The sequence below is a fragment of the Entelurus aequoreus genome, linkage group LG19 (genome assembly GCF_033978785.1).
Source record: "Entelurus aequoreus isolate RoL-2023_Sb linkage group LG19, RoL_Eaeq_v1.1, whole genome shotgun sequence".
NCBI lineage: Eukaryota > Metazoa > Chordata > Actinopteri > Syngnathiformes > Syngnathidae > Entelurus > Entelurus aequoreus.
Genome location: NC_084749.1, coordinates 30,520,148 through 30,536,058, shown reverse-complemented (window position 1 = coordinate 30,536,058; position 15,911 = coordinate 30,520,148). Strand labels below are relative to the sequence as shown.

Below are 15,911 nucleotides of genomic sequence, written 5' to 3'. Positions count from 1 at the left end.
AAGAGGCCCTCCTCTGAAGGTGGTCTATGCCGGGGACAGGTAGTGATGATGTGGTCGGCAGTCTGCTCAGGCTCCCCGCACTCACACGCTGCACTGTCTGTTAGGCCCCACTTCTTCATGGACGCTTTGAAGCAACCAACCCCTGTGCGAAGGCGGTTCAGGAGGGTCCATTGCCGGCGAGGTAGATCTTCTCCCTCCACGCCACCTCCAGGATCCTGTATGTAATGGTGTAGGCGTGTCTGTCCTGCTGACTCCCACTCCTGCTTCCATTCCGCTGCCAGCCAGGCTTTGGTTGTCAGATCCTCCGGGATGGAAATAAGCATCTCTTGTGCGGCCTGATTGTATGGGTGGCGGGACTTGAGTCTGCTTGGAGGTCTTGCCATGGTGGTGGTTTCATGGAGGAGGTGCCAGCTGTGTTCCTGGGCTTTCCTTGCCAGGGCGAGGGTAGCGGCCTCTCGCCGTAGGCCGGCTGGCGCTATCCCTGCTAAGACTGGCAGGTAGAACACGGGGGTGGGTTTCAGGCAGCCACTTATGATCCGGAGGGCATTGTTGATGGCCGTATCGACCTTCTTGGCATGTGGGCTTCTACACCAGGTTGGGGCACAGTACTCAGCTGCAGAGAATACGAGGGCTTGTGTGGAGATACGTAGTACCTTGGCCGAGGCCCCCCAGGTTGTACCAGCTAGGCGCCGGATGAGTGAGACCCTTGCTGTTACTTTAGCCCTCACTTCATCCAAATGTTGTGTCACCAATTCTGTTCATAACTTTTATGGACAGAATTTCTAACTGCAGTCACAGCGTTGAGGGGATCCGGTTTGGTGGCTGTAGGATTTGGTCTTTGCTTTTTGCAGATGATGTGGTCCTGATGGCTTCATTTGACCAAGATCTTCAGCTTTCACTGGATCGGTTCGCAGCCAAGTGTGAAGCGACTGTGATGAGAATCAGTACCTCCGAGTAAGAGTCCATGGTTCTTGCCCGAAAAAGGGTGGAGTGCGAGATTTTGCCTCAAGTGGAGGAGTTCAAGTACCTCAGAGTCTTGTACACACCTGAGGGAAGAGTGGATCGTGAGATCAACAGGCGGATCGGTGCGATGTCTGCAGTGATGCGGACCCTGCATCGGTCCATCATGGTAAAGAAGGAGCTGAGCCGGAAGGCAAAGTTTTCAATTTACCGGTCGATTTATGTTCCCATCCTCACCTATGGTCATGAGCTTTGGGTTATGACCGAAAGGACAAGCTCACGGGTAGAAGCGGCCAAAATTAATTTCCTCCGCCGGGTGGTGGGGCTCTCCCTTAGAGATAGGGTAAGAAGCTCTGTTATTTGGGAGGAGCTCAGAGTAAAGCCGCTGCTCCTCCATATTGAGAGAAGCCAGATTAGGTGTTTCAGGCATTTGGCCAGGATGCACCCCGGACGCCTCCCTGTAGGAGTTTATGGGGAAGACACAGGACACGTTGGGGAGAATATGTCTCCCGGCTGGCTTGGGAACGTCCTGGGATCCCCCGGGAGGAGCTGGACGTAGTGTTTGGGGAGAAGGAAGTCTGGATGGATGGTTTTGGAGCGCACCAACGAGACTTATGTGTGCGTGTTGACATTTAAGCTTACTGTAATGTTGTGTTGTTTGGATAAAAAATATAGTTTTTTATGTTATGTTGGTTTGATAGATATACAATACATTAAAGTGTCTTCAAAGCGTGCAGTTGTTTTTGTTTTTACTAAAATGGGGACTTTTGTCGAGGCTACAACCAATTATTCATGTTTATATTGATTCGTATGGGGAACTCTGCTTCACTATATGAATAATTTTTGTTGGCGAACAATGTTGAAGAACCAATTAAGTTCGTAAATCGAGGTTCCCCTGTATTAGTTTCACCTTTTAAATCTGAAAAAAACAAAACTCTGTACAATATTATATTCTTATTAGCTTCATTTGTATATTCAGTGCAAATAACCTAATCAAATGTCTTACCGACATCAGGTCAAATGTAATGTGACCAACCGCAGTGCAGTGAGTCTCTTTCAGTTGCCAAATCTGGATTACTGCTGTGGGTGCAGGCCAAGCTGAGACAACAGCGTTTACTCTGCACACCGACCCTAACTGTATTTGCTCAACACTAAATGGATTTTATTAGGTCACAGAGTCAACGGTATATCCTCACAGAGATCCCATCACAAAGTTAGCAACTTCCTTGCCGCTGGGTGCAACACAACACAACCTTTCACACAGAGAAAGGGGAGGAGTGGAGCGGCACAATTACAGTTTTAGGGTTTGCACCAGGAAAACAAGCTACAGCTAGGAGGTCAAAATAAGAGTAAGCATAGAAGGCGTCATTAAAATGCTACAAAACAAGAAAGCAATTGTCAATATATGCTCCAATATATGCTACGCCTCTGGAAAAGCCTTATCCCTGCAGCTATAGCCGCTCTAAACAGCAGGCTCGGCCGACTTGTCTGACAAGCCTGTAAATGTGTTGGTGCTGTCACTGTCATGTATGATGTGTTTTTGCTATTTTTGTCCGTGATGTGTGTAATGTTTATTGTTTAAATGTACGGTCAATGAAAATGAATTTCCCCACGGGGACCAATAAATCTAAATCAAATCTACAAGAACTCAGGCAAAATATCCTGTTTAAACTAAAGACTTCATTCAGACTGTTTCAAAGACTGATGACAAACCACATTTCCTCTAGTCAAAACAAATATTTTTTATTAAATAAAGAACTATATTAACAGCTTCCTCTGGGAGGCAATAATTCTGAATGAATAAAATACTTCCGCAAACAAAAATGTAGCATTGTACATTGCATGCAAATAAATAATTATCTACAACATTGAGATTAATAAAGTGCAAACTTAAAACTTCAGTCTTGAAAAAAAAAAATACTTCCGTAAATAAAAATGTAGCATTGCACATTGCATGCAAATAAATAAACTCCAATAAATCAATATATATACCATAAAAATCCATCAGATCAATAAAGTGCAAACTTAAAACTTGTGTTTTGAATAAAATACCACTGTAAAGAAACATGTAGTATTGTACATTGTATACAAATAATCAAGCAAAACATTGAGATGACTATATACTGTAGTTTTAGTAAGTGGATAAACGCAGGATTTTCCATGAAGTATCCTGGGCTCCTTGTTAGTTTGCACGGATGTTAAAGACAATGTACACTTCATTGCACATCTAATATATCACTATATTGATGATTAAATGCGGTATCATTCCACCAGAGTTTTGCAGCAGCACACATGTACGAGCTGTTCGGTTTGAAGTGCAGAGCAACTGCTTTAGTGATGGCTCTTTGCCTAGTTCTCATTTTCTCATCATACATGGTACCTTGTGTACATTATTTCGCCACAGTAAGCTGCTTCTTCGGTGGAGTTTGTTTCTTCAGTGGAGTTTGTTGTTTTTGCGGTCTTGTTCGCCTTGTAATGAGTTGCATTTGATTTCCCCCAATCGGCTCGATGCTGTTTCAGATGCTAGAATAGTTTGTTGTGCGGTTTCCTTTTTTAAAAACTTTGCAGTGTGCAGTCATGCTTTCAAACACACTTAACGCAAATCTAAAGCACTGAAAATACTTTTTTCTTTTCTTTGGAACAAATGTCTCACTCTCGATAGCATTAGCATTAGCCATGTTTTGCTCGGCTTGTGGATCTCTGCTAAGTAAGTAAGGAGGCAGGCGAGGGCTACGAAAACTCATGGGGAAAAAACATATTACTTTATGGTTTTTATGATTTTTATGAATATTATGTGCGGTTGTTCAAGTCTTCATAAGCCTGTACGGAGTTGACAGTCCCAACATAGTGTGTTTATATGCGACTACAAACAAGCAGTGCCAATTTTATTTGTGGCTTCTGCCACAAATAAACATCAATGTATGGGAAAGAATGCAAAGTGTCCTCTAAGCCAGTTAACTGATAATACAATTCAAACACACAGAGAAACAAGTAATAGTTCAGTCTTCCATGTTGGTTGACATTATAAACTCCACCAGTACATACACTATAAGTGTCTGCATTTACATAGGTATCCATTATTATCAATATTATTATTCAAACTCAACACCTCATTTTAAAACTGTAGCACCCTAATAGCTGTCGCTTGTTCATCAGCCCTTACCAGTCAGTGCATAAATCTTTGGCCTTGTATAAACTCAAAGCACTCTGCATTAGAAGGGTTCTGTGTACATCTATCTGTCAGGCAACAGTTTTCCATACAGCCACCATCCCCAAAAACAGATTAATTTAGCACTCTTTTTACAGCACCTTAACAATTATCTGACAGTGTTGTTTTTTTTAATGATCTGCCATAACACAAAAATAATTTGTATTCAAATAGTGCAGAATGGACAGAGGAATAGACTTCAAATGTGAAAGCTAGTCAAGCTGTATCAGATATTCTGCCTTTACCAAGAGAATAGTGATCACGAGTTTTGATTAATACTATCAGAGTGTTATTAATTTAATGATGGTACTGGTCTAACAAATGAGGTATGTGCTTACCATGGTAGTTTACGATATGAACTAAACTAATACCTATAGCCCCTAACATCAATAAACAAATGGTCAAAATCCATGCATTTTTGGCCATTACAGCTAAGCAATAGTTCTTTGTGACACCTACTGGCATGGGAACGTGTAATTAGTGGTGGTGACATACGAGCTACAAATCAGAACAGTGGTTGTGTATTCAGAGGGGAGAAAAAGCAAAATAGTTGAAAAGATTGAGTCGTCTAAAGACTCCAACTCAATGTTCTGTGTATTTGTCTTCTAAGACGCTGATATTTATATATTGAATGTGGTCTTCTTAGGCCAGGGTAATGCCACCATTACACCACCCTCATTAAGTTTTTTGTTTGGCATCATCCCTCATGGGTTACCGCTTATCCGCTGCAGCAGCTTATTTGGACTCGGCTGAGACAAATGGCAGAAAATGAAAACGTTGAGAGAACAAGGGTCAAGGAGAATCGAGCGTTTGGACCACGGAGGGAACAAGCATAGGGATAAATAAATTGAGTGCGGTGTGGGAGGCTTATAAAAAAAATACAACTCTGCTGATGGTGACGGGCTCTGAACAATTGGAAAATATGTTTAAAAATGTGACAAAAGTGGGTACAATAACCAAACTGAAGGGTTCAATGTGTTCCTAACTCTGCCAGAAAGACTAACAATAGACCATTTGGTAGACTAGGGACACACATCTTAAATGCTTTAAGTTGTAATATTTGTTGCACTTGTAGGAAAGTTAAAATGAAAAATGTTTAAACATCGATTGAAACGTCCAAGATTTCTTGATGGACACAGTATTAAATGTACGTATATTATTATCTATAGGGAATACATATTTTGAAATATGACCAGATTGTTTTGGACATTTTAGGGTCACGTCCAATCAAATGTATTATTTCTTCTGGTGGCTAACAAACTAAAACATTTAAATAAATGATAAATGATAAATGGGTTATACTTGTATAGCGCTTTTCTACCTTCAAGGTACTCAAAGCGCTTTGACAGTATTTCCACATTCACCCATTCACACACACATTCACACACTGATGGCGGGAGCTGCCATGCAAGGCGCTAACCAGCAGCCATCAGGAGCAAGGGTGAAGTGTCTTGCCCAAGGACACAACGGACGTGACTAGGATGGTAGAAGGTGGGGATTGAACCCCAGTAACCAGCAACCCTCCGATTGCTGGCACGGCCACTCTACCAACTTCGCCACACCGTCCCTTTGAATGAGTGTAGAATGCTGGTTAATACTGACATTTTATTAAAGCATATTTTGAATTGAACAAGAAGTCACTGTTCAATTCAGGCTTGGCCGATAACAAATTTTGCTGGATGATACATTTTCCCACAAATTATTTACGATAAATTATATTATTGTCAGCATGACTATAAAAAAATGGGACCCATTACCTCCCTGCTTGACACTCAGCATCAAGGGTTGGAATTGGGGGTTAAATCACCAAAAATGATTCCCGGGCGCGGTCACCTGGGAATGCTCCCCTCACCTCCCAGGGGGTGATCAAGGGTGATGGGTCAAATGCAGAGAATAATTTCGCCACACCTAGAGTGTGTGTGTGTGTGAGACAATCATTGGCACTTTAACTTTAACTTTAATTAGTTTGAGACCAAATTGAACAGTAACATATTTATAATAATGATAATGCTTTCAAACACATTTAACGTTATTCTTGGTATTTTTTACCATTGTAATTGGAAGGTCAAGAACTTTTATTTGTTCTAAATAAGAACAAGAAAAATAAAATGGGCATTTAATCCCTGTTAAAAATTGCACTTAAATATTTAATATATCTTGAAGTGCAGCTTTTTCCCACAGATGGAAAAACTGGGTCGGGTGGTTTGTTTTGTTGCCATCACTTTCTAACAAATTCCGCAACCTGACTAGTTTGTCCATGACACTTGGCTTTGCAATCATCTTTTTTCTCCTAATTTTTGTCACTTTACTCTCCTTATGACAAGCAAGGCTTTGTCCGTGCATCCTGTGTGTAGCTAGAAGCCCCGCACAGACAAAGACAGTAGATGACCGACAAGAGGATTCACTTAGTTCATAAAATTTAGCTATTGAACAAACTATAGAACTGTAGCTACAGAGTGAACCCTCTTGCACTTTGTTTGGAAGCGGGAGACGAAGAAATCAAACACACACGGACTTGGCAGTTTTATCGATGCCGAAAAAATTATTATGTTATTTTATCGCTCGATTCATTAATTTATTATCGGCATAGGACTACCACACTGCACGTTTTAAAGGCCTACTGAAATGAATTTTTTTTATTTAAACGGGGATAGCAGATCCATTCTGTGTCATACTTGATCATTTCGCGATATTGCCATATTTTTGCTGAAAGGATTTAGTATAGAACAACGACGATAAAGTTCGCAACTTTTGGTCGCTGATAAAAAAAGCCTTGCCTATACCGGAAGTAGCGTGACGTCACACGAGGAAGGATTCCTCACAATTCCCCGTTGTTTACAATGGAGCGAGAGAGATTCGGACCGAGAAAGCGACGATTACCCCATTAATTTGAGCGAGGATGAAAGATTTGTGGATGAGGAATGTTAGAGTGAAGGACGAGAGAGGCAGTGCAGGGTGTATCTTTTTTCGCTCTGACCGTAACTTAGGTACAAGGTCTCATTGGATTCCACACACTCTCCTTTTTCTATTGTGGATCACGGATTTGTATTTTAAACAACCTCGGATACTATATCCTCTTAAAAATGAGAGTCGAGAACGCGAAATGGACATTCACAGTGACTTTTATCTCCACGACAATACATCGTTGACGCACTTTAGCTACGGAGCTAACGTGATAGCATCGGGCTCAAATGCAGATAGAAACAAAATTTAAAAAAAACCTGACTGGAAAGATAGACAGATGATCAACAATACTATTAAACCATGAACATGTAAATACACGGTTAATAATTTCCAGCTTGGCGAAGCTTAACAATTGAAGCTAACTACGGAGAGGCGGCGGCGGGCGTTGTAGCTTTCGACGACACCCCGGCCACCATCAGAGTCGGCAAGAAACATATATTTTCCCAAAGTTACGTACGTGACATGCACATAGCGACACGCACGTACGGGCAAGCGATCAAATGTTTGGAAGCCAAAGCTGTACTCACGGTAGTGCGACTGCTATCCAGCTCAAACACAACACAACCTCCTGATTGTGTTGCTGTAGTCCGCCGCTAATACACCGATCGCACCTACAACTTTCTTATTTGCAGTCTCCATTGTCCATTAAACAAATTGCAAAAGATTCACGAACACAGATGTCCAGAATACTGTGGAATTGTTCGATGAAAACAGAGCAGTTTGTATGGTGACACATTGGGTACGAATACTTCCGTTGCCGTCGTGACGTCACGAGCATACGTCATCATACATAGACGTTTCCAACCGGAAGTTTAGCGGGAAATTTAAAATTGCACTTTATAAGTTAACCCGGCCGTATTGGCATGTGTTGCAAAGTTAAGATTTCATCATTGATATATAAACTATCAGACTGCGTGGTCGGTAGTAGTGGGTTTCAGTAGGCCTTTAATGCTGTGTAACGAGACAGTAGTTATGTTGTTGTTTCAAACTGCTTATCGATAATGAGAAAGTTGACAGTCCTTTCAAAGAAATTACCCCTTTGGATCTCAGATTTTGCGTAGCGAAAGTGTTCCAACATGTATGTCGCAGTAAAGAGTTGACGACATACGCAGGACTGACTTATGCAGGATCCACTGTACAGTGGTAGCTCAACTTTCAGGTACCTTAACTTAGGAGTGATTTGAGATACAAGCTGACTCTCGGCTTTTTGTTATGCATTATTTTGTGTGCATACTTTGAGTTACTAACATTTCCGCTCTCGGTTGAATCAATATTTGTGACAGGCTTGTGCCATTAGAGCAGTCTTTATCAAGTAGTGGGGCGGGCCACTCAAGCCCCGAGAGAAAATTTTTGAAAGTCAAGACTACATTTCCTGCAATAGGGAGCATTTTCTACATTGTATTTACCTTTAGATTTTTTCTCATCTACCAACCTCTTCTGGCTGTCTTTTCGACACTTACATGTTCCATGTAATGTATCATTGAATTTTGTTTTTTTTAGTAGATAATTAACTAACATTATTATCATTGAACATGTAATGTAATATTCTATAACAAGCATGCAAAGAAGTCAGAAAACGTTTCCCATTTGGCAACTCTATCCTGTAGCCACGCGCCCTCAGGTAATATACTTGCGGTGTTGTGACCTCTGTTTGCAATCCATCACGTCAAAAATATACCTTCTCACTGGCTACTAATAAATGTTCTAGAACTACAACTGTTTCAGAACTAACAGTATTCAGATTGAAATCATCCAAATATGATTAGTAGCAAAGTAAAAACCCGTCAACGTTATGGGTCAGACAGCGAATGTAGGCGACAACAAGTAAGCTATCTAAACGGTTAGCAAACTCTGCTAACTAACAAGCTTGTTTCAGAGCCCCTTATTCTCTGCACTTCCTGCACCTCAATTCGGCATTAAGGCAAGATGAACAGTGAGTACCTGTGGTTGAAGTATGTTGTTTAGATCAAATTTGTTTTATATTTCATTAAATAAATGCAGAAGTGATATTTTGTTTTTGATATTTTTATAAACGTGGAAATTTTACGGCTGTTTCACATGCCTGTATCATACATCAGTATCGAAAAGTTGTGCACTACAAAACGTGCTCACTGTAGCCATTAATCCTAGATTTGTCATTTTGATTTGAAAAGAAAAATTAGCACAGATTGTTTTATTTATTTTTGTTCAGTGGGTTGAATAAAGTGTTTTATATATTGCACTCCTGAGTTAATGTTGCTGATCAATTTGAATGTATTATTTATTGATACAATTATTATAACATTTATAAAATGATTAATTTTATTTTTCAGTATCAAATTAAGTAGAACAATAAGAGAATTTCATATCATGGTCATCATTATAATTGTGGTATTGTTGAATGTGCTTAAAAAGTACTTAGTCACACACTGAACTCTTTGACTAAGTTATATATAAATAGACACACTGTTATAAAAGCCACTATTTTGCATGTTTTTTGTTTATGCTTCACTGATAGTGTTTTAGTCTTAGTATTTTATCTGTTTTAATGACTAAGCTTTTAATGTTTTAAATGCTGGTTTGTACTGTGGCATCTTAAGATTTATTCAAATGAAAAGTGCATAATAAATAAACTATTATTTTTATTTATTATTTCTGACGGGCATTTTGTTGTCCTAATTTGTTTAGCGGTCCTCGAACGCACCATAAAAACAACTCGGTCTTGTATTTCGTTGAGGAAAGATCGATCATCATAATTCCGTTGTAGGAGAGCAAAGCATGTCGGTTTAATATTTGTATAAGTTTGGATTGGGGTATGTTGTTTCTTATTGGGGAAAGACGTTAATGTTTCCATGTTAGCATTTAGCTAGCGAGCGAGCTAGCCCCAGTCATTCTGTGAGTTTCTCATAGTGTGGTTATAAATCTGACTTTTTTGAAAATTTTATTTAAATAGTAATACCATCTGTAGCTTTGCTACGGTCATTATTAATACAGTTTATTGTTATATCCCTACAAAACAGTCTTGTTTTCCCAGTAAAAAGGCCGAACACTGTGCCTTACAAAGACAGTAGTTCTGATTGAAACCCGCTGGGATTTACCCCCCGCCACTCTCCCACATGCTACTGTGATTGAATAGATTCCAAATTTGTCCCACAGTCACATGAATACAAATTAAATATGATTGTATTTGTCTCTGTCAACATTTTCATCTAGTTTTTATTTGTAGACGAAATTGTCAATTATTTTCATCATTGTTTTCGTCAACTTGCATTAGTTGTGATTCGTTATCATCGTATTTTAGTCATGGAAAAATAGGTAATTGACGATAACTAGGACGAAAATGTTAGTCAACAAAAATGAACATTGCAGTTGAGAAACAAGCACATCGCTTGTTGTATTGTCACCCCGAAGTGACTTTTCCAGTCCGTTCCTCAAAGACGTCGGAGTTTGGGTTGCCAGATGCCACGAGAGAAACACGCAACCAGCTCTTTGAAAACAAGTAGCTTATAATTGGGGATAATACACGGACGCTGGACAGAGAATCAGTTAAGGAGAGGCGCATTTGTCTGCTCTCTAAGGCAAATACTGTACAATATTATTACGTTATTCCACAAAACTCCTGTAGTTGTTCGTAATACATAATTTTATAATGTTTTTAAACAATACTTCTATATATCTAAACATATTTTTTCTTATTAAAAGGCATGTTACATGGTAAAATGGTGATGCTTTGGGGGTATGGAGCACAGAATAAAATGATTTCAATTAATTTCAGTGAGCGAGGCTGTGTTCTAGGAGCTTGGTCGTGGAACACAATGTGCTCGTAAGTTGAGGTACCGCCGCGCATGAGTATTTTTTTAATCCCAATGCACCTTACACCCAATAATAAATACCAGTTTCGGCAATTAATCCATTATCTTATTTAGCAGCACTGTGACGACATAAACAAAGAACAGATACTGACACTGTAGCTCATGGCTGGCTCAAATCATAACTTCAGAGTCTTCAAAGGCAAAAGGTGTATTTGATCTCAGACTGTAAAAAGTGATTTCAAATGAAGGCTATAGAACATAAGGGGAATGCTGAACATATTAAAAACATCCCCTTTGACACACACACACACAGCTCATTATTTCTATCTCAGACTGTTGCCCTCTACATTTCCAGGTAGGATGAAAGAAAACACAAGTTGTTGAGAAGAACGTGCACCCAGGCAAACGCCACCGGAAGGAAACCATCTCGTGTGACTAACAAACCTGAGTTGAGGTCTCGTCCAGGGTTGAAAGCTCGGCTGTTGACAGTGGGTGAAAGTCTGTCGCAGCAGATGGTCTTGGACACATTGGCGTTGAAATTTCCATCAAACCTAAAAGAGGCACAAACAGGCACATTTAGGAATTTCTGAAAGACATCCAAACCCATTTGTTGGCAGAGGAGCTCTGGTTTCTTTCTCAGCACCAACAGGTTTACTGCCCCAGACTTTTACATCCAATAAAACTCAACTCACAGGTCTTGCATGCACCTTTGTGCTAATGTTCATATGTCACTATTTCAACATCACTCTTGACATAATGGTGGGGGGAAAATATGCTTGTTATGAAACAAATGATATTAAAGAAAACATCTGGAAAAAAGTTATACCCTGTTTTTTTAATTGAAGAACCACATTCATGTCTTGCCCAGACTTCTTATTAAAGGGGGATTTATAACTTGTGAATAACATTTTCCAAGGAAGACTGCCCAAAATGTGTTTTTACACAACAAAGCTATGTTCCCAGAAAACATCTGACTAGTGCTGAAGAAAGAGTTCTTTATGTAATTAAATAATTAAAATCATGTTTCAGAAAGGTCCATCAGGGAATACTCACAATACCTCATCTTACCCGTGTGCGCTTATTAGTACACACTCTTGTTACAGTTGTGATGCCTAATGTGACAGAGTGTTTGCATATTTATCATCCCGGCCGGTACAATTATTGTTATTAACAATTCTGTAATACCCAGGCATGATAATTTTGTAAGAAATCTTACGAAAACTCAAATTATATTCCCTGTGATTATGAAGTTTTGCCATGGGTATGCTGTGCCAAAAATGTTATAACCACCACAAATTATATATTAGAATTTTTTAAGCAGACTGGGGCAAGTGTTAAAGTACAAAGTGCTAAAAAAAATGTTTGTGAAATGATTATGTTAAAAAAGACTGTCAATAAAAACATTCTCATTAACATTATACATTTGATGACTTTTCATTTAACTATGAGAACTATGGTGCAACTACCTCACGGCTGGACATCCAGATTCGAAAAGCCGTTGGAACGTTACTATTCAGAGTTTTTCGTGTTCTCCCTGTACATGGGTGGGTTTTCTCCACGTACGTTTTCTTCCTAGATCCCAAAAGCATGAATTTTAGGTAAATTTGGGACTCTGAAATGTCCATAGGTGTGAAAGGCTGTTTGTCTAAATGTGTCCTATTATTGCCTAGTGACCAGTCCAAAGTGTCTCTCGCACAAAGTCAGGTGGGACAGGTTCCAGCTCACCTGTGACCCTAATGTAGATACATTGTATAGAGAACTTAACTAGCCAACATACACAAAAATTATTTTTTGGATTTGCAAACCTGAATTGAGCTGGTGCAGACGAGAAGCTAAATCATGTTCTACCTCACTCCCAGCTTTGCTTACATCAAACTGCCTTTTCCCAGTTTACATGTAACCCTATTGTTATCTCCACTCTTAGAATCTGGTCTCAATTTAGATGCACTTTTGGATTTAGAGGATTATCTAACTACAGCCCCATTCATAAAAACTATCTCTTTCTCTTTCCAAGCACAGATTAAGCTTTTTCTTGATGGCAGAGCTCAGGCTTGGTCCGACTAAGGGACCTCTACATTAACAATGTCTTCGCTAGTTTCAGTGAAATATGTGGAAAGTTTAATCCCCAAACTCTCACTTATTCAGTTACTTTCAAGTCCGTAACTTTGTCCAATCAACTAGCAGTTCTTTCCCTAGCAGTTCACCCCAATCAGTAATAGATTTAATTTTGCAAACCCCCACAAATCAGAAAGGTATAATTTCTCAAATTTACATCTGAATCTCCCACCTTAAAGAGACTTCTCTTGATAAAATTACAAAGGACTGCAAAGCAGAATTTGGCAGAGTTTTGGATGCACATCTTGCTCAAAGCTTAGATACAGTTTAAGGTTGTCCATCGCCCCTACTTTACTAACTCTAAACTTTCCAAAATGTATGCCAATATTGCAGACACATGTAATAGATGTCACTTGACTCCTGCGAACATGACGCACCTGTCCTCTCCCTCTCTGAAAGCCTACTGGACGAATATTTTCAAACATCTTGCAGATGCACTAAATTTGAAGTTGACGCCTTGCGCAGAATTTGCCCTTTTTGGAATATTACCAAACTCCCCAAAAATTCAGCAGACTTAATGTCTCTTGTTTACATGTTAGCATGTCAGTACATGGGTACTGGCGCAGGTCAGTACATGAGTTTATCGAAGTGCAGTTATCAATGACGGTTTTTGAATACATTTATTTTAAAACGGTATTACTAACCGACAGGAGTTTTACCGCAGTTATCATTAATACTGTTTATTGTTAAATGCCTAATTATTATCAACAAGTTGTTAATGCTCACAATGTGCGCATGGGAATTTAGTAGGAAATCTCAACTGCAGTTGATATTATGAACCACAGAGGCTCTATTCTCAGTGCCAGCCAAAGAAACAAGAACACGAAGGGACAGAGCGGTAGTCATTGGTAAAGACGCTAAGCAGGGTATTGATCAGTCCATGTCCCCGTTTACACTGCACACCAAATCGGTTTTGCTCTCAAGTGACACAGATCTGATTTTTTTGCCATTCTAAACGCTCAAAAGTGTTTCAAATCTGATCTTTTGGCATCAGATTCAGGCCACATCAAGAGGTGGTCCTGAATCCGATTGGAAACTAATCTTTTCAAATGTGACTTCAGTCTAAACGCAATGCAACCTGAATGTGATTTTTTTCGGCAGCTTTGGGTGAGCTATGTCATTTGTGTGCGGCGGAAAGACGCAGTCGCCAGCGGGAATGGATATTTCATCACAACATCCGGTTTCGGTTTCTATTTAAGATGACCACATTTTCGGTGCATCACTTGTCAATAGTGGGCAAATAATATGCCCACTATATATGTAGCTATATGTAATACGGCAGTGCCACTAGCGATTGTTGAAAGACCGGAATTGACACTGTGGCGCATTTGCTTACATGCTAGTTGAAAAATAAAGCTCCCGTAGATTCACACTGACGTTTGTGTCTCCTCTACTTAACAGCTATAACAAGATTACAACCCTTCCAAATGAATTACACGATATACATCCATTCATGCATTACAGCCCTTTGAGACACTTGTGATTTAGGGCTATATAAATAAACATTGATTGATTGATGATTGATATTACTTTAATTTACTTTCACGTAAAAAACATTCATTTTTAAGGTGTTGCGACATTTATTTTATTTTGTAGTAGTAGCGATTTCCTCCCGGTCAACTTCCTTTGCGCATTCAAGTGACTTCGAGGCCCCATGCTACTGGAGTCTGATAAAAATCTAATTTTACTTGCAGTGTAAACAGTCAGCTGGAAAAAATCAGAACTAAAAAAAAAAAACCTGATTTGGGCCACTTTGGCCTGAACTGTAAATGTAGTCCATGAGCGAATGCATGCCTACAAGTGTTAAAGAGGTGACAAAAACAGAACTGTATGTCAGCAGTCCATCTTAAACATTTAACAACCCACTTCACACAAGGTTGATACTAATCTAGTGTGTTTAGCAATAAATTACAAGAATGTCCTTTTCACAATCATTTAAATGTTTTGTTGACATATCTTTGAATTAAGTGCTGACAACAGGAGGAGGTATGCAGAGCATCAGCTTGTTCTGCACTGCACCATGGCTGCCAGCTTTGATCCTTTCATGCTTTAGCCCGTCTCCCCACCCCCATAGCTTAGCAACACACACATACACACATTAAACACATGCGCTACACACTTATTGGCTCCCTCTACAAGCCGACCTAGCCCTGCACTGCAGTTTGATTGGCAGGTGCTGTGATGTACAGCATGCGTTTGAACTTCACTCATTTGGTGTCCCATAAGGCCAAAGTCATTACTATTCTCCTTAAATCTGGTTTGCATAGAAGGAGTGAGCAGGACGCTCAGCAAAATGTGTGCCGGATAAAAAATACATTTGCAGCAGCTTTGAATTCCACATCAAAATCTGCGTGTACGAAAAAGGGAAAGAGAGAGAGCGAGAGAGAGAGAGCGAGAGAGAGAGAGAGAGAACCGAGAGACAGTGCTTCGTTTCTGATCGAGAATTTTAATGAAGGCCAAAAAACAAAAATCTATTTTCACCCCACCAGACAAGACCACTAAAATGTTCCAGATATATTTTAATAATCTCTATATAATGTAAACAAGAAGTGTGTTGTTTCAGTATTGAATGCTAAAAAACAGATGCAGAATCAATTGGATTATTCTTGCAAGTGAATAATTTTTTCTGGTGAAATCTGCAATGATTACCATATCCGCCCAAAAGGGAAATGTTGCATATGCACTAATTAGAAATAAGCCTGAAGAAGTGCAAGATAGTGAGCACCAGCGACGGGCTGGCACACGTCTTTAAGGACTCAGACTGACTCAGTCACTGCGACCGTTTCCAGGGGACTAGATGGGATTTACATCAAGAGGAAAAAAATCGAAATACGGAGGAGCACGTTCACAAAAGAAATAAAGTCAGGTGTCAG

The 15,911-nt window shown here is 39.7% G+C and overlaps 1 protein-coding gene across 1 annotated transcript in view; it reads right to left on the bottom strand.

Annotated features, from left to right (window-relative positions):
• Positions 1-15,911, bottom strand: part of cachd1 (cache domain containing 1) — a 173,686-nt gene that overhangs the window by 61,630 nt on the left and 96,145 nt on the right. The window contains exon 4 of the mRNA XM_062028262.1: positions 11,368-11,474. Within this exon, the coding sequence (XP_061884246.1) occupies positions 11,368-11,474 (107 nt within the window). The remainder of the gene's footprint in view (positions 1-11,367; positions 11,475-15,911) is intronic.